We start from the raw sequence: 23,973 nt of genomic DNA, 5'->3' as shown, positions 1-23,973 counted from the left end.
TGTTGAAACAGTACTTTGAACCCTTTTGACTGTTTAAGTTCTAGTTTAGTTTTTACGTAGTTCAACTGTTCGAAACGTAATTTCCGCTTATAATTAATAATTGTATTAGGTTAGACTTAGGATGAGTTTTGTCCCTTATTTCAACCTCTAAAGATTCACTGGATACTTTGGAAAGAATATAGGTAAAGAAAAGATTTTATATTTTCTTCGATTTCCCCATTACGTCCGGATTTGTCAATAGCTGGCATACGCATTACTCATAACATAATAACTTTAATAAAACGTAATTGAGCTTTGACCCAGTTTCATTTGTTTGTTTTGTTATTATAATTATTTCCGGGGGGGGGGGGTATTCTATATTGAACGACCAGTCCTATTATCCTTTAATGGTAGAAATTAAACTTTGAATATTCATAGACACACGTTTTCTTTGCCAATTATTGCATTTCAAATGCACTTAAGTCTATGATGTTGAATATTGTAGACTTAAAATATTACCTCTCTAATGTGACTTTTTTTGTTGGAGCTAATGAAACTCCTGCAATATTTAACGACCGCAGAGCAGGACACAGTCTAGTGATCTCATAGCCTAGTTTTATTATTGTGTAATCACATATACCCTCGCATCCAGTTCTTTAGTTAGTTCTTTAGTTCACTATTTGCTTAACAAAGGGTCATAGACCCATCATGTCAAGACGGGGGGGATTTTAGTCGTGCACTTTTAAGTACGCAGCGAGCACTTTCCGAAACTGAGTACGCTATGGTAGGACTTTCAGGTGTTCAGGAAGGGAGTTCCAGTCGCTGACAGAGGACGGCAGGAAGGAGTGCTTTCGCTTTGCGAGACAAAAACACGGAAGAATGTACGTGGCATTTCGGTTGCCTCTTGGGGGGCGGGACTACAACGATATAGTTTTGGATAGGGGAGTAAGTGCCCCACAGGCATTGTGAATCACGCTGTTGACTAGAGTGAGACGTCGCAGGCGCCTTCTAGTGGATAGGGATGTCCACTTGAGTGGTTACAATCTCATATAAACATACATTTAAAGTAACTAGAAAGTGTCGCGACTCGACCTCATGTCGTATTTATAGTATAGATCCTCTAAACATTTCTGCTTCTGATCCATTGAACATACGAGAGTTCCATTCTTGGAGTGTATTACTTATTAGCGGTTTATCCGATTTGCTTTGCCTGCCTGGCATATTAAAATCAACATTTCATTCCTGGGGTATAATTTTTGTATCCAAAGGTGTCCATATTAATTAAACTAAGCTTATTACTATTGGAAATTGTATTAAAATAGCATTGCCTACCTACTTAGAAACTTAATAGCATTCAAAAGCTTCCAACCACAAATAGTTTTTAATCTGTTTAATTAACATCAAGTATGCAGTGAATGTATCCCTATTCACAGGGGCGGGTTAAGGGGGCTGGTGGCCAGCAGGGTCCCCGAATCTCCAAGGGGCCCTGAGCTGGGGAGATCCCTAGTTAAAAACTGCGACAGCAGAAAAACTAAAGATGCAATATTTAATATTATGCATATATTATACATGTAAATGCAAAAACAAAAGGGCCCTGAAGTTATTACCGGCAGTGGCCTCGAATTGGCTTAATCCATCTCTGCTTATTCACTACTTGGCAGCCATATCTAACATAGACAGGTATTCCGTACATTTTTTAATTTTATGAAGCTGAAAACATTCTTATCTTGGATAAATAATAGTAGTTCTTACTCTATAGTTCCGCGTGCATTTGCTAAGTGTTTGTTACGGGTTCTGCCTTGTAGAAGGCTACGTGTTACGGGAGTTTCGGAAATGCACCGCTAACTTCGCCAAAGCGGCGCTGCTGTCCCAAAAGCCATTTGCTGGTCCGGTTTTTTTCCAAGTGATATATCCAGGTAGGAACTACTATTATTAATCCAAGATTCTACCCTTACCAAAAAATAAGTTGGCTAAAAACCACTTAGAACAACTTGTATTTCAACTTGGTTTTCAGTTTGTATTTGGGACAAATGCCTACTTAAAAATAACTTAAATCCTCTTTATTAATCCACTTATTTCCAACTAAACCAGAATCAACATTTACATTTAATTACTTAAAAGCAACTTAAAAATATTATGTAATTTTCTGACTGCTAAAAACCAACTAATTATAAACTTAGCAAAAGCAGTATTTTCCTACCAACTGAATAACAACTTACTACCCCTTTAATAGTAACTTGAAATATGCTGACAAATGAGCCTACTTAATACCAACTCAATATCAACTAATAATGTGTATACAAACTAAATACAAACTGAAATCCAACTTATTTTTTGGTAAGGGTATGTAGGCCCAATTGTTTGTAGGTGGGTCCTGGAAACTTTAATGAAGCATTTATCACAATACAGTTGTGTTTTCTAGATAACTTTTTTTATTATTATTTTGCTTATATTAGTTTCTAAAGTGCAAACTGAAATAGTTTTAATATTTTATTTCTATTTATATATTTTTATTTCTTTATGTTTTGGTTAATGTTTTTTTATGCATTTTTGGGTTTAAGAAATGCTTGGTTTAAAGGTGTTATGGTTAATTCAGTAAAATTAACTTGGCATTCTGGTTGATCAATTTAATGCACTTTTTAACCAAGAGGTTTTATTGACGTCATGAAGGTTATCTCTCTTATTTCATTATTTTTCTTTGGTGTTTGTGGCTGTTGGTTTAGATTCGCTTGGCATTGGTCAGTTTTTACTTCTGGTGCGGTAGTGCTTGAGTGGATTTAACTTCACGTCTGGGTTCAATTTAATCTACCGCTGTCAGAATTTAGGCCTTGGCTAGGTGATTTGAGCTTGGGTATATTCGTAATTTTTATACCAATTATGTAGAACGCTTGGTTGTGGATCATTAAAGCAAACTAAAAGCTATATTAATTTAAAATTTTTCTCCGTTGTTGCTGGTTTGTTGGATTCTTCCACAAAGTACATTCAATCCACCTACTAATTTGAACTCTACTACCAGTACTGTCTTCCTGCTTCAGTATGGTGAGTGTAGATATGGTTTTACTACCATAATTTTACTAATTGTTCCATCGCAAAAATAGTATTAGTTGTAATGCAATAGTTGATCTTTAGTTGGTATTAATTAGTTTGAGGGTTCTTTGACTCAGACAATTTAAGAGCATCCCACGTTTATTTATTTTTGTTTGCCAAATTTATCTGAAATGGAACTTCGGGGTTGAAACTTCTATGATGTACATTGCTACGTTATTCAGAATTATTATTCAAATAATATGTTAGAAAACTTTCTGTAATAGGAAGTTCAAATTGTAGAATTTTTCTTCTGATTGCAAGCTGTATATTTAGGCATGTTAAAGGTCATATTTTTGTATGAATATAGTAATTTTTTAATACATTAATTACCCTTATACATACAGTGGCTTCTTTAGAATATTCTATTTTAAACATTGAAACAGACCAGGGCTTTATTACCTTTATGCATACCATTGCCAAGATATTGCTGTTCACTGAAATCCATTAACCTGTCAATTTCTTATATCCACTTGCTTAAGTGGAATTCCTTCATCCAACTATCTATAAATTTTAACCTTCTTTGTTCTCTATCTGCTATCAAATAATCCAGAAATTCGATCATCAACTCTTTTTACAGTTTTTTCAAGAACCTAGAAATTTTTTAAAACATTTTTCTTTCTTCATGTAAAAGAGAACTATTTTTTACGGTACCATAGACAAATGCAGTGTGTATACTTAAGGTAAATGATAACAATATTCGTCAGTTGGAAGCCACCCTTACCAAAAAATAAGTGGTCTAGGAAATATTTTAAGTTGGTATTTGAGACAAATACCAACTTAAAACCAACTAAATACCAACTTAAAACCTACTTAAAACCAACTTACAAATAATATGTAATTTTCTGACCACTAAAAACCAACTAAATACCAACTTAAAGAAAAAGGCATTTTCCCACCAACTTAAAACCAACTTATTACCAACTTAACTAGTTTACTGAAATATGCTGACCACTTAAAACCAACTTAATATCAACTTAAATGTGAATACCAACTAAAAACCAACTTATTTTTTGGTAAGGGCAAACTTGAATTAAAATTTATAAATCTAAAAATCATAATCCACTCTTATCATTAGCAGTTAAAACCAGAAATTCCCAATCTACTAGCTCCCCATTACTTCGTTAAAACCAGAAATCCCCAATCTACCAGCTCCCCATCACTTCGTTAAAACCAGAAATCCCCAATCTACCAGCTCCCCATCACTTCGTTAAAACCAAAATTTCTCAATCAAGTATATTGGTATCAGTCAAAAACCAGAAATCTACTTTGTAACAGAGTCAGCTAAAAACCGGAAATTCAATAATCCAGTCACTATTCATCTGTTAGTATATTTTTGGTAGTTAACACTTAAAATATCTGTAAATCATGAAGAACTAATTGGTTGAATTGGCATCTGCTGTTTCTGTTAATGGACATTGGAATTCTTAAATCTTCTTAATAGTAGTCTCAGCAAGAATTCATTACTGTAACAAAATGGAGACTTTTGTCTGGGAAATGAGATAAAACATAAGTTCTGACCTCTTCTCATTCATTACTCTTTAAAATGTGTTTTAATTGTTGTATAACTTCATAAAAAAGGCACCAAATTAAGATAAATTTATTAAAGTTATTCAATAAATCCATCGATTAACCATGTTGGTGATGTTGCACCCCTTACCAAAAAATAAGTTGGATTTCAGTTTGTATTTAGTTTGTATACACATTATTAGTTGATATTGAGTTGGTATTAAGTAGGCTCATTTGTCAGCATATTTCAAGTTACTATTAAAGGGGTAGTAAGTTGTTATTCAGTTGGTAGGAAAATACTGCTTTTGCTAAGTTTATAATTAGTTGGTTTTTAGCAGTCAGGAAATTACATAATATTTTTAAGTTGCTTTTAAGTAATTAAATGTAAATGTTGATTCTGGTTTAGTTGGAAATAAGTGGATTAATAAAGAGGATTTAAGTTATTTTTAAGTAGGCATTTGTCCCAAATACAAACTGAAAACCAAGTTGAAGTACAAGTTGTCCTAAGTGGTTTTTAGCCAACTTATTTTTTGGTAAGGGACTAGAGGGTTCTTGGTCATAATAACTGTTTCATTCATTGTCTCTGTAGATGTATTTTTATTATTAAATTGTATCTTCATGCCAGCATTCTTCAGCTCCAGAGCCAGGTATAAAGAAAAACATTGCTTTTAGTGAGTGGTTTGATTTTGAGCAAAATAACTCACTAAAACATGTGTAATAAAATAAATTAATATAGTTCTAGTTTATATAGTATTCCAAATTTGAGGTAATGATTTCATTATAAATTCTATCATTCCCTTTGAATCAATCGTTCTCATCCCATTTCCTATCAAATATTTGTCTTCCAACCATTTCCTTCCCATTTGGAAAAATTTATGATCCACACCCACTCTACCATTTCGTAGCATTTCCAAACTGAAAATTACCTTTTCCATCCATTCCCTAGCCAAAAATAAGATATCAATTGGATCCCCAACCGTTCCTGCAGCTACTGCGGTAACTAGGTGAAAATCGGTATCCATGAAGATCTTTAAAGTCCCTAGTAGCAGTTGACTCAGTTAAGGCTAAATAAAGGTTTCAATGCTGTTGGACAAGGGTAGCCTTCTTTTCATTTCACAGAGGGTCCCAGAAAGTGATTAGAGGCTCCATGAATTCTGACTTTTCTACTTTCACTAAAAAGTTAAAATCATAAGATATAATTAATGCATTATCATAACTAAGAGCTAAGGTTAGTTTTCAGAAGAGTTACAGGAAATTGAGGTTATATTAGGGTTGTCTTTTTTGTTTAATAAAACCTTATTAACAGCTAGGATATGACATAAATTATGTAAGGCCAAACTCCATTCTGAAAAACAAGACGTAAACTATATAGAAGGGAAACCTATTTTGAAAATGTGCAAAATTCTTGCTTTTACAATCAGCACATGCCTTGGGATCACAAGATTTTGTTTCCATGTTAACATTTTCAATAGCACAAGGATTGTATGTTCCATGTAAAACCAGGTCTCATTGAAATTTTTCTTTGACAATGTTATTAGCCTAGATATTTATTTGCTGCTTACAAATGGAAGTTTCCTTAACAACACGATCAATCTGATTATTATTTACTTACTTAAATTCAAACCTATTCTATTAGTAGTTTCTGATAGAAAATACAAGGCATATACTTACTATGAAAGTGTTTATTGTGAACTTAAGAGGAAAATTAAATTGATAAACATATATATATATATATATATATATATATATATATATATATATATATAAATAAATAAATAAATAAATAAATAAATAAATAAATAAATAAATAAATAAATAATAATAATAATAATAATAATAATAATAATAATAATAATAATAATCAGCTAGGCTAATACCCAAGGCACCAACTTAGGCCTAAGTCATCAAGCTACTGTTAAACCATTAATTAAGGCGGCCGGGTTACAATGCGTAGGAGGGTGGTGGCAAGCCCTGCATGCCACGAGATCGAGCCAACAGCTCCCTACCATAACTATTACCGTTAACATCGACACGTTTTTATGTACACACACACAAATAAAGCATGGTATATATAAACAGAAGACTCGACAAAGTAAATATTTGGTCTACTGTAGTGATGTTATAGCTCAAAGGTCACTCTCTTTTCCAACAGTTTCATGGTACTTAGGCTAACAACAATTTGCTTCACTTTAGCGTTGGGTTTGCTTTAAAGACAGTCTAGTAATAGATTTCTTAATCTTTGTCTTTTAGGGTAACTGCTATGGTGAGAACAATGGAAAACTCAGTTCCTAACTCAAGTTATGGAACAAACAGTATTCTTCCAAGTCCAAGGGGTACTGAAAATGGAGATGTTTACAATGATGATTTGACATCAGATTTTAGTATTATTTCTCATCCTTCTGTGGACACTGTTGAGCCTCCTCAAGGATCAAATTTAGACTTTTTGAACAACTTCGAATTTCCTGGGATTAATCAGCAAATGGGAATGTCTTCGATAACATCTTCAACTGAAGAGATACAGCAACAGTTGAGAGATATCGTGAAAGAAAATGTTGAACTAAAAGGTGTGGACTAGGGTTTATTTTTATCTAATTTAGTTATGAAATATTGGTCAGAGCAGAAACTTCTTAAGAGACATGCGTAGGTCAATTAATTTCTGCCATGAATATCAAACATAAGGTAGCCTTCCTTCAGTCTCAAGAGTTGAGAAAGGCTTTTTATAAGAGTATAAGAGTATTAAATAATTTTCTTCACTGGCTAAAATGCTATACCCTTTAACTTAAGTTTTTTTCAAATTATTGAATGACAATGCGTGTCTCCTGATTACGTAAATGCCACTTTTTATTAGAAAGACTAGAATGTGTATATTTTATAAGAAAAAAATTGAGCCATTATTTAATTTTCTGTCCACGCCTGTTTACAATGTTTATTTTTATATTTTAGAGGCACTTCAACAAAATAATGTTACATTAAGACATCATTTTGCAACAATTGTAAACTGGCAAGAACAGTACAACAAAGCTAGAATTCGTCAAAAGGAAATAGTTGAGAATATGAGACAGTTGACCGAATCCCTTCAAGAAGAAAAGAAAAAACTTTCGGAAGAGTTAGAAATAACCAAAGAACAAATGGATAACTTGATACAAGACAAAGAAAAGGTTTGTACAAACATCTTGGGAATAGTAGGTAATAGAACTCTTACCCAATAGTCTTAGTTGATAGTTCAGAATAATGGTTGAAAAAGCAGATGACCAATATAGGAAAATATTCTGCTGGCACAAACATCCACCATTTTCATTGTGGAGAAACAGTTCTGTCTGGCAAAAAAATTTTCTGCCAGCCCAAAAAAGATATCAATGTCTCAGATTCAAATAATTTTGTTTAGAAAACACTCAAAAATATTTTGATATTAAAGTAAAGCGATAGCTTTACTGTTTACTCTTACCCTTGACTCCGGCCTTCTCCAACGCAATCTGTTCCGGATCGCCTGGCTTTGGTCTATGCTGAAACCGTACGCCCCGAAATTTCGACTGAGATCCTTTTTAACATACATTACTTGTTATTTTTATATCTCTAAAACTATTTGTCTTAGGCGAAATCTAAAACCACCACTGGATTCCTGACGCCGGAAACCTGTGCCTTTTTATATGTTTCAATTTAATTGGGTTTTTTTTAACTGCTTAATCATTAGTTTAAAGAAATTCGATTTTTTGGCATTGCTCTTGGCAAAATCTCGTTTTGCGGTACCGGCTACTTGGGGAGCGGTAACGGGGTAAAGGGGGAAACAGACGGTCCATTCTCAGAGAAGGGAGAGAGGGAATACGAGATGGGAAAGGCGCCAGGGCACAGTGGAGAGAACAAATCCCTTACCAAAAAATAAGTGGTCTAGGAAATACTTTAAACCAACTAAATACCAACTTAAAACCTACTTAAAACCAACTTACAAATAATATGTAATTTTCTGACCACTAAAAACCAACTAATTTCCAACTTAAAGGAAAAAGTATTTTCCCATCAACTTAAATATAACAACTTATTACCCCTTTAACTAGTTTATTGAAATATTCTGACCACTTGAGCCTACTTAAAACCAACTTAACGTCAACTAAAATGTGTATACCAACTAAATACCAACTAAGATCCAACTTATTTTTTGGTAAGGAAATACAGAAATTCCAAAAAAATTTTAACAAGATGGCGTTGGGAGGCCAAAATGAATTAAAATGACAAGATAATGAGTTCAAGGAATTTAAATATAAATTATATGATATAAAAAGCAGAGAAAATGTTCAAACTGAAAGTAAAATTAAAATTAAAAATTTTAATAAAAGATATTTGCGGAAGCGAGAGTCGAACTCACGCCCTTTAGTTTCATATGCGCGTCCTTAACCATTACACTGGCTTCTTCGCTTTATTAAACATTCAAAAAGTATACAAAAGCATCCAATTGAGAACGAAATAGCTGGAAATAAAACAAAATTACAATTACATACAAGTCAAATCGCTAATTATTTTATTTCAGAAACTCAATTTGCAACTAGATTTTGTATTATTCATGAATTATCTTTAAATTTGACTAGAAATTAAATACTTCGTTAAGTCTTCGCTGTTCTAAACAGTGTTTTCATATGAAACCAATTTGGTTTCAGCTAAATAAATATTATTACGTTCCATTTAATCTTTTTTCTCCTTCTGAAAAAGGGACATAAATTATACAAAAACCAGTTCTACGAACTGAAAAAACAGTGTTTATTCTTGTAAGTGTTACGGCTAAGAATGGACAGACATTAAAATAAATTTAGAATTCATGTTTTTACGAAACATCATAACAAAAAAATGTACACAAAGTTTATCCAGAATTAAAACTCTATAAATTAACGTTAAGAGATTATATACAAAATTAAAGAGTGGAAAAATAATGATGTGCGATTCGAAAATCGCTCTTGTCTATACGTCACTCTGTAGTCGAAGTTGACCAAAAGGAATGGTCTAAAACTACAAAAGTTTTATTTTTCATAATTTTCGAAGAGTCTCAGTGACAATTTTCATTCTCACAATTTGAGAAATTAAGAAAATATCAACACACCAACCCATGTCCGATATTTTCATATTTTTGATACTTTAGACGATACTGAAATGAAAATTCGTGGAGATATTGATTTTTGAAAATTAACCACATGTCATGTTTTGTGCAGTATTTTCTTGGAAATATGTCCTCTAGGTCACGATGCTAGACGGCCCATCGATATTAGCAAGAATGGGGTTGGGGTGGAACTGCGTGCCCTAAGTTTATGAATATATGTTGTGGTATTTTTCCACGATACTTTTTTACACTCGTCTTGTGTTCGTAAATAGGTGCTTAACCAAAATTTGCAGAGGGGTGTGGCCATGTAAAAAGTTTTACTAACATTTAAGTTAATCAAGTTTAACCATTTCTGCAAATATAAATTGGACAATGCTTTACTTTTATTGCATATTTATTTCTTATTTTTACAAAATAAATATCTGAATTTTCATTTCCGCAAAATTTTGACTCAGAAATGTTCAGTATCATCAAAGTATCCAAAAAAATAAAAAAAATCGGTCATGCGTTGGTGTGTTGATATTTTGCCGACTATGCATTAATAAACAGCTAGAGAAAGATTTAATTGTTGGTTAAACTTTGAGATAATTAATAGCCATTTCGTAAAATCCATATTCTTTGTGGTTTTTCTTATGTCGCATCATTAATTTTTTCCCTTTGTTGAGTGACAGAAAGGTCCTTCTCATATGTCCATATTGAAAAAATATTGGCACTGTTATGGACTTACGAATTCCATATTTTCTCTGTGATAGCTGGTTTAAATCACACTTAGCTTTGAAATATTCCAGTCCATATTCAAATTTAATTAATTACATCACAGGTGTGCTTAGACTTTGAAGAAAAGGATAAACAGTTGAAAGAAGCAGAGCTTCAAATAGCCACTTTAAAGCCAGAATTAGAAAGTCAGCAATTTCAATGCTTACATCTTGAAGAGATTGTGAAAGAACTGCAGGGTGATGTAAGTTCGTTACAAAATGACAAAATCAAGCTACATTCTGAGCTTCAAGAAATGAGAAAGAAAAAAGATTACTCCACATCCGTTCCTGCTGTACAGGTATCTTTGCTTTTCTTAGAAATTATACAAACCTATTTTTCAGCAATTGGTGCACCTTTTCGAGTAGGCAACAATCGGTGTACTGTAGAAATAAAAGTAATCATAATATATCTTGGACCTATAAGTTACAAGGTGACTAAGCTCCATAAATTGTGTAATTAAATCACAAGGCATCATTTCTAAATAAGTTGAAATGAAATTTCATGATAATGAAACTTATACCACAGGCAAGAATATCACAAGAAAAAAGAACACTTATATTGTAGTAATTCAAATATATCACAAGAAAAAATATCACTAGCAAAAAAAGAACTTATATTGTAGTAATTCAAATATCACTTGCAGCAAAAGAACACTTATATTGCCATAATTCAGGGCAATTTTAATAGAGAAGTACATTTAGAGACTTATTTACTATTAAGCTTCTGAAGCAAAAACCACTTACTACACATTCATTACTACCAGTCTCCAAAATCTTTTAATATTAATGTATACTACCACTTATTACACTTAAGGCTGGAAAGTTGGCTACAAAAGTTTAATGTTCAATTCTCTGATCATATCTCCAAAAGTATGTGGTGCTTCGCTTACCTTGATATACAACTTACAAAAAGTGGCTCGATGAATTCAGAGTTTATAATTTCCATTTGGCTCTGGTAAGGGCTTGAACACCAAAACAACTTCCACAAGAGCGATTTTAGCATTCTTTAGCTCATATATTATAATAATAATAATAAAACGCTTTTATTGGATAGCTCTTTCAGAGAGGTCTGATTTACAAAGAGGTCCATATACAGTTAATTAAATTAAAAATATAACCTAAATTATTTTAGAGAAATTTGATATAGTAAATCCTCTTATCACAAAGTTTAATATGGTATAGTTGGATAAATTTAATAACTTACCTCATCCCAAAATTGTGAGATTCAATTTGTTGATCGTTGGTTGTAAATTATTCCACATTGCTGTTCCACGGTTCTAAGGGATGTCTCAAGTTGCCCCGTATAAAAATTAAGATTGCAAAGAATTAGCTGAATTCTTGGCAATTTCTTTAGGAGCGGTTAAATTTCCACTTTATTATATTCAGGGTTGGCAAGAGCCAGCCAGACTAGATTAAACCACCCTGGTTTAAGCCGGTTTTAACCACCAAAAAAATCCATGGTTAAAACCACTTTTTTTTATAAAAAAAATTGAGAAATTAATTAGAAACATTGACAAAACTTAACCTTCACTTTTTGTCGCAAGTAATGAGAGCTAACATATAAGCAATTAGGGTATCTTAAAATTAATTTTGCGCGTGAAAATACGATGCCATGTTATAAGTCTGCTATACCTCACAATGTAAAGGTACTGTCACGCGCAAAAACGTAATTTTAAATCGGGAAATTTGAGCAATGAGGGCTTGATTTAAGCATTTTGATCATTTTTTATTAATGGTTTTATCTGGTTTAATCCACCGGTTACAGCCGGATTTAACAATACTGGATTTTTCAATTTTTAAAAAAGCAGGTTTTTTGCCAACCCTATTGTATTTATACATGTCTTTTTAGCCTTAAAAATGGCTCTAAGGTTTTTCAGACATTACTTGTTCCATTATTTTTTACCTGGATATTTTTTGAAAGTAGTGTCTCTTAGCTCTAAAGTGGTCTTCTGGCTGTACACCATGATCATCAGGCCATTGCTCTCCTATACTGCGGTGGTCTGGTGGCCAAGAGTCCGAATTAAGACTGTGCAGAGCGATCTGCGCACCCTTCAAAGGCTGGCTTGTGTCAACATCACAGGAGCTATGAGAACAGCCCTAAGTGCTTCTCTAGAAATTCTCCTGAACATTCTTCCTCTTCATCTTTTCATAGAGGAAGCTGCTGCTATGGGAGCTTATAGGCTCAACCAGAATGGTTGGTGGAAAGGTTATCCAAATCTATTCGGATAGTCAAGCAGCCCTCAAGGCTCTTAACCAGTTTCAGGTCTCTTCAAAACTGGTTTATAGCTGTTTGAACCTCCTCTTGGAGCTAGGCACCAACAATAAAGTTCAGCTCTATTGGGTTCCTGGCCATCGGGGGTACTATGGTAATGAGAGGGCCGATGTCTTAGCCAAGAAGGGGGCAGAGGCTGGGTTCTTTGGTCCTGAACCTGCCGTTCCTATCCCCTCTAAAGAAAATTGGAGGAGGGGGGAGTGCCGAAGTATGGAAATCAGATTCCTTTGGTGGACTGTTTTCTTTTCCTATGCTGCGTTCGTTGGGGAGAGTGAACGTCGAGCTAATATTCCGGACTGAAACAGTATATTAGCTATGCGATAATACGTCGAAATTTTAGTATAAAACCATCCATGGATCCCGATTTACTCAGACAAGCCATTGTGGTGAAAATAAATCTGCCAAATTTCCGTTATAAACTGTTATTTTTAATTTCGATAAGACTCCTCTTTTTTAAACAACTTTTCAATTCAAATCGTACATCGAGACTGACTCGTTACATATCACGAGGAGCGGGCTTGCTCGCGTAATAAAAGGCAGTCTTTTTTTTATATACAATACATATACATTAATTTTATTAACTGCGCGTACAAATACTAAGAATATGATACAATACATTTACATGTACATTATCCAATTAAGTGACACGTTATAATTTTCTACACCCTCTAGCATAGTTCGCGGCCTTATCTCTAACTCCATGACTGACCGTGAACTCAAGCTTTGGATTGAGATGGATGGCCAAAGGCAGGCTAAAGAGTTTATCTCGGGCCCCTCTAGGCAGAGAGCTAACGAGTTGCTCTCGCTTTCCAAATCTAATATCAGGTTGGTCGTTGGCCTACTTACAGGTCATTGTCTCTTTAACAGACATCTTTACCTGATTGGAATCAGTGATGATCCAATCTGTACGGCATGTCAGGCTGAGGAGGAAACCGCCTCTCATGTGCTTTGTAGGTGCGATTACTACGCGGCCCAAAGATTCGAGCGTCTTGGTATGCATCAACTGGAAACTTCTGATTTCTATAATATGCCGGCCAAGAGGATTCTCTGTTTTGTGTCGGATATTGGACTTTTTAAGTCTTAAAGTTCGGGTTTGCACAATGGACCTCTGGTCGACGTGCGCGAACGGGCATTTCCTTAGCCCTTCACCCCTTCATTAATAATAGACTACAGCAGACTACTACAAAGGGTGCGATACATGGCTACACTGCTGCTTTCCTGTAATTTCTGACGTTCACAAGCCCTTTCTCAATTTTTGGCAATTCCTTTTACGAATACATAGTTATATTGTGATCTGAAATCCCCAATGTAACGTTAGTTTCCTGCTTCTATGATCAATTAGTGCTAGTTTTCTCCCTGATTATGGTTGCATCGGATATCAACTGATGAAACTCATAGTTTAAAGTCGAAAAAGTAAATTTTTTCATTACCTATTTTGTGAATAGTCCTTAAGCCCACGTTTTAAGAGTTTGTAAATTATGCAACACTTAATGTCATTCTTTAAAAATAGAATATTTGTATCCCCATTTTTTAAGGTTCAGAGTACTCCATTTTTGGTTACTGAGGAAGATATGGACTATGCAGTTGTACATAATGGCCCTTCATCTCACAACAGTGATGAACTGGTAAATAAAATTAAAATAATTCATATTATCTGTTAAACAGTGTTAAGTTCTTATAGAAGACACCACTTTTAAATTCAGTGACATGTTCAAATCATGCTTCTAGGTATCAATTACTGTCTAATGCTCAAATTCCTTCCCTTTACCCATAATCCTTGGCTGGATATTTAGTGATAGAAAGTAAAGTGTCACCTGTTTGAATACATTTAAACAGTTTAATCTGACACTTGGGCTGTTGGGCAATTCGGAAATTAAAGGCAATAAAGCTGTAATTGAATGTGCAACATAAGCCTATTAAATTTTCACTGGGCTTGGGAGGGGAGGGGTTTTTCAAAGTGGTCCAGCTTTACAGAAGGGGGTAATGCAAAAGGGGCCAAATGTTTAAGGGTCCTTTATTGCTGAAATGGAATGACATTTATTCAGTTTTCATGGAATATGTGCTAATTTCAAAAAATCTGAAAGAACGGGAAGTAAACGGCATTGATTTTCCAAATGAATTGGAAGCAAATTTCTGTAAATTAAAACAATGGAACAGAATCGGAATAAAATAACCAATAACGGCAATATCGTAACAATCTGTCAAAAATTTCAAAACGTCAATGGAACGGAATTGAAGCAAGATAAACTAAAAAGTTAATAACGGTCGGCGCTAGCGAACCTTCCAGGCTTCGAAGAGGTGGGTGAAGAGGGTGAACGACACTTTACAATTGTATACTAGTAAAATTCAATAATTAATGGAGTTTAAAGTAGTTTTTTCAAAAAATTTAATATACCTAATCTAATGCTTGCAGGTTTTCCTAGGACTGAAAGGAATTGTTGGTTCTTCCATTTTCGTCGTTGTCTGAAATAATAACTAATTTATAAAACTAAACAGGAAAAAAACTGAGTAAAGGACGGAAAACGTTTGGGGGTAAACCAAACTTAGAGCAGAAACGGACTATTAATAGATGAAAAATAAAACTGCACAGAAACGGACGGAAATCATACATGGGATAATGGAATAGAATCGAACGGAAAGGTTAATTACGAAATGAAACTGAATATAAATGGATAGAAATATTACTCTAAGAAACAAAATGGATAGGGAAATATAACATAGTGGAAATGGAATGCAATTTTGGCTACCGTGCAGCTTTCTATGTTGTTGGAGGTGGAAAAATGAATCTGTACATGTACTTTGAATTATTGTTAAGTATCCATTTAGGCTTAAATACAATCAATGACAACGAGGCATCTTTTGTAGAACAACGTGATACAATAAACTTTATTGTCTCAAAATATAAAAAAAAACATAACGAAGCCGTTTTAGCAGACGACCCTTCCCTTGTAAGGGTCATGACATAAGTCAACAAATTAACATACTATACACTATAGACTACACACGTGATAATACGTGAAGCCTTTTCGTTGGTGCTTGCAATGTTATTTTGACTATCATACTCCCCCTGCTTCACTAATTATCACTAATCAGATTTCTTTTACATAATCAGTTAACACATTGAGTTTTTCTTTTGGTAATGCTTTTGTGAATACATCAGCCTGATTAAATTTTGAATGCACAAACATAACAACAAAAAGTTTTTCAATTACTTTTTCCCGCAGGAATTTTACTCTTAAATCCATGTATTTTGTTCGTGAGTTGTCAACTGTGTTCTTCATATATTGTATAGCTGCTTGATTGTCTATCCATAGTTGAATTTGATCAGGGAAGGATGATGGTAATATAGGTGAACATTCTTGTAGGACGTTGTGGAGATATATAAGGTCTTTGGTCACTTCCACTGCGGCAATTAATTCCGCTTCCATTGTTGATAACGCTGTTAATGTTTGTTTCTTTGATTTCCAAGCGAGAGGTGCGTCGCCACACATGATAAGATAACCTGAGGTGGATTTCCTGGTTTCTGGATCTGATGCCCATGATGCGTCACAATATGCGATGATTTCTGGCTGTTCTGTGTATTCCATGACTAAGACCTTGTTTTTGGTGGTAACCACGTAGTTCCATAGGTGAACTAAATGGTTCCAGATGTCTAGGTTGAAATCGTTGTTATATTTAGCAAGGACATTGACGGTATATAATATGTCCTAGCGTGTATGTCTTGCGATAAATAAAAGTCCACCAATCATGTTTCTGTATGGTACCTTTAGGTCTTGCTTATCTTGGTTTGGTTTTATGATGTTTGTTCCAAACTTCAGGGGTTCATAAACTCGTTTCCAAGGTATCATGTCATATTGTCGACTTAATTGTTCAATGTATCGTCTTTGTGATAATACGATTCCAATTGGCGTTATTGCCACATCAATGCCAAGAAAAGTTTTAATTTGTCCTAGATCTTGTTGGGCGTAACCCTGTGCAACCAATCTGGCCCGGTAACGAACAATATGTCCTATTTCGTCCCTCTTCCGGACGTATACCCATCTATTTCCAAGTACTTTTGTTTTATCTGGTCTGGGTACTTGTGTGTATACATTTCTATCACGTAATGTGGCGATCTCTTCATCCATGGCTTCATTCCATTTTACAACATCTTTTGTTTGGATTGCTTCTTCGTACGTTTTCGGAATAATCGATATTTGTGAAACATACTTCAAGATTGGAGAAGGGGTCATCTTCTTTTTGTTCCGTTTCCGTTTCAGTACTTGTTTGCAAGTTGCAAATTCCTGAATATGTGTTCTTTGATGAATAGTCTATTGACTCTGGATCTATTTTTAGGTTGTTCGCTTTATAATATTCTAGAACCTCACGTTTACTTCTCAAAGCCGAAGTCATATCGCCATATCGATAATATATATCATATTTTCCTGCTGTTATTCCTGTTACTCTCTGCACTGGGGTACGCCTCCACACTTTTTGATCTGGTTCAATATCTCTTCCTGGACTGGTCTTTTCTCCACAAGCTTCTTGACGTGTTTCTTGTATCATCTGGTGTCTAGGAGAGGTAGGGAGTGTTCTCGGCGGGGTTACTTTCGTTTTGATACTTAGCTTCACAATGTCCTCATCATCATCATTTTCGAAACGTAGAACATCAACATGGGTTTTCTTGCCATCATTTGAAAAGATATTTCACTGTCAGGGACTGTAGCTCCTGCTTCGACCAAAGCCGTTGATGCTTCTTGAACTCTATTGAGAAAACATTCAACCCTCTCCCCAGATTCTGGTTTACATGCGATGAAAGTTTTCCGTAACATGGCGAGCCTTGCTCTTGAGGATGGTTCATAAGTGGTTTTTAGCAGGTCCCAGGCTATCACAGAATCGGTTGTTGAGCTCAGTAAACGGCGTATATCTCGTGATAATGTTTAGTAAAGGAAACCCAAAGTTCTCGTTTTCTTCTCATTAAAGGCTTCTAATAAAGTTGCATCCGTTGGTACAGTGGTATTGGAATCGATATATTTCCCTAAGCCCTTTGCAGCTAAGGCCATCTTGACATCCACTTTCCAATCGGCGTAATTTGTTCCGTCGAGTTTTGGGAAACAAAATAACTCTTCATTCTTGCTTGATGCCATTTCTTTTTACTTATGTTAAGCTCATTTCAAAAGCAGAGACTCTTAATCTTTGTTAAGTATCCATTTAGGCTTAAATGCAATCAATGACAACGAGGCATCTTTTGTAGAACAACGTGATACAATAAACTTTATTGTCTCAAAATATAAAAAAAACATAACGAAGCCGTTTTAGCAGACGACCCTTCCCTTGTAAGGGTCATGACATAAGTCAACAAATTAACATACTATACACTATAGACTACACACGTGATAATACGTGAAGCCTTTTCGTTGGTGCTTGTTATTTTGACTATCAATTATTTTAATAGGCATTGATGAGACTAACTATTGAAGCTATGACGGAAGAGAAAACATTATTTGTAAACTTACTTAAGGAGGAACAAGAACAGGTTGGTCATAACAAATTCCATAGTAATCTATTTTGTAAAATGGATGTATTTAAGATGTGAAGTGGTTTCTTGAAGTATTATTTAGGCTTTCACCCCTATTTATTCATAAAGTTTTGATTAAAGCAACATGTGTTACCTCTGTTTTTGCTGCTATTTATGGATGTGAAGTTTAATCCATTGCACTCTTTTCAAATTTGGATTTAATATCCTGCCCTAGGTCAAAACCTTTTGTATTTCAGCGAGTGAACTAGACGACATACTTAACCTTATTGCATTTAACTTAGATTTAGTAAAAAATATCTTAAAGAACTATCTGTTATTTCCAAAATGGAGTTACCAAAGACTGGGGTTGTAAATTGTATCATGAATTTTCTTTCATATTTTACGCTTAAACAGACCAAGCAGTTGAAAGTTGAACTAAAAAATAAAAATGAGGAGTTAATTAAAATGAAAAAGAATGAGAGAGAAATTGGAGCTAGTTGGGTTCGTTCGCTCACCTCAATAGCTGGTCCTCCAGAAGAAACAATCTCAATTATGGATGAAGGAATGCTTAAGTCAATAATGTCAGTTAATGGTGCTAATACAGAGTTAGAGAAATGTCAAGTCAGGTTTGTTGACAATGTATGAAAGTACAGAAGTTGCTTTTGATATTGAAAGTATAATTTACTGTAGGTTTGAAAGTATAAATCAACAACTTGGCCAATGCCAAGAAAGATTACTAGCCAGCATGAAGGGTTCTGTAACGGCCATGCCTGATGTGCAGAAACTATGGGATGAATTGAGTATTTTACAAACGGTTGTAAAAGATGAGCAGGATGCCAAAGAAAGCTACAAGTATGTACCAAATGTTAATATGAAACCTATGGTATTTTTGTTGGTAGCTTTCTTGTGGTAGGGGATTGTTTTTAAATGAGCACATTTAACGATAGTCAAATTTTAATTTTTTTGTTTGATTTAAAGAAACATGCTGTCTTTAATGCCTGAAGAATGAAACTTTCAAATATTTCAACCATAAAGCAGAATTAGTATTGATAATAATAGTCATGAACGTTATGCTCTGGTTCAATAATTTGGAATTATTTTCCAGCTTACTTAATTCAGGGGCAGTAGTTAAGCTAGATTTCCAAAGGCGCTTGAAGTACGAAAAGCATGACAAACTACTAAAGAGTATGAGTTGGTGGTGTTTTGTAAAACTCCATAGACAAAGTTCGACAAAGCACCCAAGCCCAGCTGGTAATCTAGCCACATACGGTCTGATTCGATTTGTTGTCATATCTTACGTAAATATGAAGAATTAAGGGTTTTTGACATATTAGTGCCTTATTTACTTGAAACCGTTCGGTCAATTAATGATACATGACAAATGCTTTTACCAGCCATGTAAAAAAAAGGTGTGTGCAAGCCTTTCTTGATTTTAGTTTCTGTAGTACGTTTCTTCATTTGTGACTGATGGAACTCTTGAAGTCCTTCTCAGTTTTGCAAATTTTTATAGCTTCAACCAAATAATACACCCAGGAATGTAAACTATTGCTCTTTCTAGTTAAAATTTTTCTTGACATGCATATTTCTGGTTCTTTTGATTTTCTTTATCGGAAGTTTTAGGGCCAAGGCCAGTACATACCATTTTCCATTCCTGGGACCTGTAATTCTTTGTTATAAAACTAAACATATTTTAAATTATAATTAGTTTAATTTAGTGAAATTTTTGTTTTGTTATCATATTTAAGCTTTTATGAAAATATTCAAATTTCACTATTTTACATCAATGATAAATCTACCTTTTACATGTTCCTACGCCTAAAATTTATTTGTACTCTCCAGAAAATAAAAAATAATCATTTGCCTTTTTAAGGAAACAATTAGAAGAGGCTCAAGCTATGTTTCGTAGTGAATACCAGTCATTGGTCAATCAATGGGAAAGCTACAAGTCCGATATTAAAACACAGGTATGCATCATATAGTAACATCATAAGTTACATAATCACTCATAAGTATACCAAAAAAAGCATTTTTGTTAGTGAAACCTTGTTCACAGGATATGTCGTAAATTACGTTTTCCCAACTCTGTGATGAAAAATGTGTCAAACTTTTTTGATAGCAAAAGGAAGTTAGTGAAGTGAATTTTTAAAATGCGTGGAATTTCGTGTGTTTCTAAATTTATTAATCCATAGTACAGCTCGTGCCTTGCACTCATGTGATTTTGCTTCCATTGTAACCTTTTCAATAGAGCAAGGCCTATAAGAATTTTCCATTTTTTGGTGTGATACAATGTGTACAGAGGGCCCACTTTTGAGTAATTGTTACATATGGTAACACGAACAAAGCGCCCCTATAAAATTAGAATAACTAGTATTAAATGGTAAATATGTGGATTTTAGGTTTCTTTAATTTTGTAATATTTCAGGGTAGACAGATAGAAGCTCTTTCTGAAATTGAAAGGCGTCAAAGTCAAGAACATTTGGATGAATTAACTGCCAAAGTTATTCATTTGGAAGAAAGTTTACAAGAGAAGCTGAGGGAAGCGGAAAGAATGAAAAAACGTATTCAGATGATGGAACGCGAGCTAGAGCAAATTCCGATACTTCGTAGCAGAAACGAACTTTTCCAAATAGAATTGCAAAAATCTGATGATGCAAAGAAAGAAAAAGATGAACTCATAGAAAATCAAAAGAAAGATGTTCTTACATTGCAAGCACAGGTATTGTACTGGGTCTAGTTAAAGATAGTACTTTCATTGCCCTAATTTTGCACAGCAGTTATAACAATAAACTAATTAAAAGGGAAGTTCTTTTCAACTCAAAACGTTTTGATGTCTGCTGATATTACATCTCCCCTACTCAACCATTGTAGTCCCCTAATTATATAACTTCTATTCTAAAAAAGGTTTAGTTTATAGCTTTGTAATTTTCTGTCTGATGACCATGTTCTAAAACTTAAAAAAAAAATTATTTCTGATGTACCAAGTTTAGGGCTTGTTTGGGTTTTGGTTGAAAATAATAATTAGCAATTAGGTAAACTAATTGAATACTTGTAGAAGTATATAGTAATACTCTTAGGAGTATTCATCTCCTGCTAGTGTTAATTGTTTAAACGTACCTTCATAGACCCCGTTGATTTTTTAAAAATGTTAGGGAGTACTAGTGTTATTTCATTACTAATTGCTTGGGAAGTTTTGGCTTATCAATAGGTAAATATCCCTACATAGCGCAGTGATTTTTGAGCCAGGCTCCTTGATTAGGCAGAAAATTCGCGCCCAGTGACGTCTGCATCAAGCCTGAGAAGGAGTATTTTAATTTTAATGGCCTAGATGGATACTTTTAGCTCTTATAAGACATACATTCCAAACATTTGATATTAGACATTTTATGAAGACTTTTCCCAATGATTTGAACTACATAATCATTTTATCCACACTTAACAAGCAAACCTATATTATTCTGTTTTGCATCATTTTTATAAGTATGTCCAGTATTAAAATGGATTTTTTTTTAAAGATTGTACAATTAACTGATGAATTAAGTCAACAGTCTGCTCAAGAGTTAGCAGAGATCTACCGCAGACCGCACAAACATTCACATGACAAAGGTACAGCTAGAAATGATCATCGAAAACATGAACAAAATGTTGAGGGCTCATCTAAATTTAAAAAATGCCCTGTTCACAAGCCTGGTGTGAGGTAAGGTGGAATTTTAAATAGTTTTATTAATTTGAATACTTCAAAAGTTGTCATTTGACACAAGGGTATTGAAATTTCTTAACTATATAAGGTAATGCAGACCATTATTGGCAAGGTCTAATTAAGCCTTGGCACATGAACAAATAGTTAATTAAATTTGTTGTGTAATTCCCAAATAACTTAGAAGTAAACAACAGTGCTTTAATTTAGTCTGTAAATCTTAATTGGCAACTAGACTTTCCAACACATTTATGTGTAAAACCATACTAGTGTTTAATTTTGTTGGAACACTCATTTCTTTTCTGGTTCTTCTGCTATTTAGTTTCTATGCCATCTTTCTGCTAGAGAAGTTATGGCAGGTGAAAGATAAAGATTTGACTGTGGGATGATGTATGTTTTTGGGATCTTAGTATCTGTCAAGTCAATTGAATTTTTCTAATGGAATAATATGAAAAATGATTTTGCTGAGTTTAGAACTTGTTTTCCTTGAAATAGATACTGTTGTAGGTTTGTAACATTGTTATCAAGGGTTGAGATAAGTACTTTCTGAAGCGGTGAAATGCTCATTTAGAAAGCCACCATTTTGCGTCGTAAAAACGTGTCAGTGTAGATTTAACTCCCCCCTTTTATCAAGTAGGGTGATCCACGGCACAAAAAGTGTAGCACTTTTGTTACACTTCAGAAAAACACTGTCCAATAATTTCTGGTGTATGTATTTGCTATACACTTTGTGCCAAAAGTTGGATTTCGTGTAACAGTACTAGCCAAAAGTGTAGTTCTTTTGGGTCAAATAGTTTCCACTAAATATTGCTCCATAAATGTCTAAACACCATCAATGCAACACTTCCTTCAAATATCAGTCACGCTTACATGGTTTTGAGTAATAATGAAATTAAATGAAGTTTTTTCCACCGGTAGCTCCAGTTCGAACAATTCATCTTTGGAACTAGTTGGAGCCTGTGGTGGTGGAGACAGCATGCCTAAATCAAATCCAAGGTCCTACGAGGATCCAGATAAAGTTGGTGTTTTCTAATAAGCCACAGCTTAGATAACTAGACTAGTTATATCATAAATTGATTTCACCTGTGAACAATGAAATGATGCAAAGTGCCCCCAACTTCTCTACTTATACTTTAACCATGGCTTGGAAATACCAGGCTACTCTCTAATACCGGAGACTGGGGTTCAAAACCAGATGTCTATAGTAAACATTTTCGTTGTTATAACTTAAAATATTTTTATAGGTAAAGTTTTTTTTTATGTATCCATACCCTTTTTATAATACCAATCAACATGTGTTACCCAAAAAAGTATTGAAAATGTTCACTAGAGTTAAAAGGATTTGATCCCTGGCTTCCATGGTGACTTGTACGTGGAATGCTATCAAGCCATGCAAAAATACACTCAAGCAATGAACTTTTTGCGTCATGTTTTGAGCTGAAATCAACTTGATAAAGGCCCAAAATTTTCATTGTCAGTTTTTCTCAGTTTTATTAAAATTTAATTGTTAAAAAGAATGAGCATAATTTTAATTCTAATTTTGAAATATAAATTTGATAGAATTGGCTTCCGTAAGCGTTTCTTAATCTTTACAGCTAATCACAGAATTGTAAATTTTTAAAAAGCTACGCCTTCTTTCTAGCGTCAAGTGTCCTGGGGTATTTAAGTTGAATATTCATGGTTGAAATAAATTCACGGTTATATTGAAAAGGGATATAGAGAGAGCAATCTTTTTTTTTAAAGAAAGTGAAGCTTATTTATTGGTATATTCTTTAATCTTCTGAGGTTTGAAGCCACCAAATTTTTCACCTGGAAGAATGTTAATTTCTGCGATCTCATTTTTCATAGCAAAGGACATGTCCGCGATGTTTTGCAAGTTTCACTGGGATACAAGCGTTAACCAATCATGTTCAAAGATGCTGTTTTAGCGAAGATCCTTATCTTTAAATATATATTGTAAACCCTCCAAAGCATGAAGTTTTGAAGATAAGTTGGGATGTAGAACTAAAGTTTTCTCTTTTTTAAACTATTTTCTCATTAAGTACTCTAATAAAGACTATTGGAATTTTAACTGTTAACGTTTAATGTACTTGCTTTAGT

General features: G+C 34.0%; 1 protein-coding gene across 2 annotated transcripts; it reads left to right on the top strand.

Moving 5' to 3' along the window:
- Positions 1–14: 14 nt before the first annotated feature.
- On the top strand, positions 15–23,973 carry LOC149966707 (optineurin-like). Of its 2 annotated transcripts, none has more exons than XM_090153874.1 (13): positions 15–182; positions 6,823–7,136; positions 7,516–7,730; positions 10,476–10,709; positions 14,218–14,307; positions 18,117–18,197; positions 18,594–18,805; positions 18,870–19,031; positions 20,050–20,143; positions 20,602–20,895; positions 21,692–21,873; positions 22,792–22,891; positions 23,722–23,973. In XM_090153874.1, the coding sequence occupies exons 2-13, from the start codon at positions 6,833–6,835 to the stop codon at positions 23,818–23,820; spliced, it is 2,067 nt and encodes a 688-aa protein (XP_090010000.1). In that variant the 5' UTR covers positions 15–182; positions 6,823–6,832; the 3' UTR covers positions 23,821–23,973. The 2 variants fall into 2 exon arrangements, with proteins under 2 accessions (XP_090010000.1, XP_090010007.1); XM_090153881.1 differs by lacking the exon at positions 15–182 and adding an exon at positions 2,922–3,018.

This window comes from Leiobunum rupestre, chromosome 1, assembly GCF_980474605.1.
Source record: "Leiobunum rupestre chromosome 1, qqLeiRupe1.1.hap1, whole genome shotgun sequence".
Lineage (NCBI taxonomy): Eukaryota > Metazoa > Arthropoda > Arachnida > Opiliones > Sclerosomatidae > Leiobunum > Leiobunum rupestre.
The sequence above is the reverse complement of the archived record's forward strand: the minus strand, read 5'-3'. Positions and strand labels throughout refer to the sequence as shown.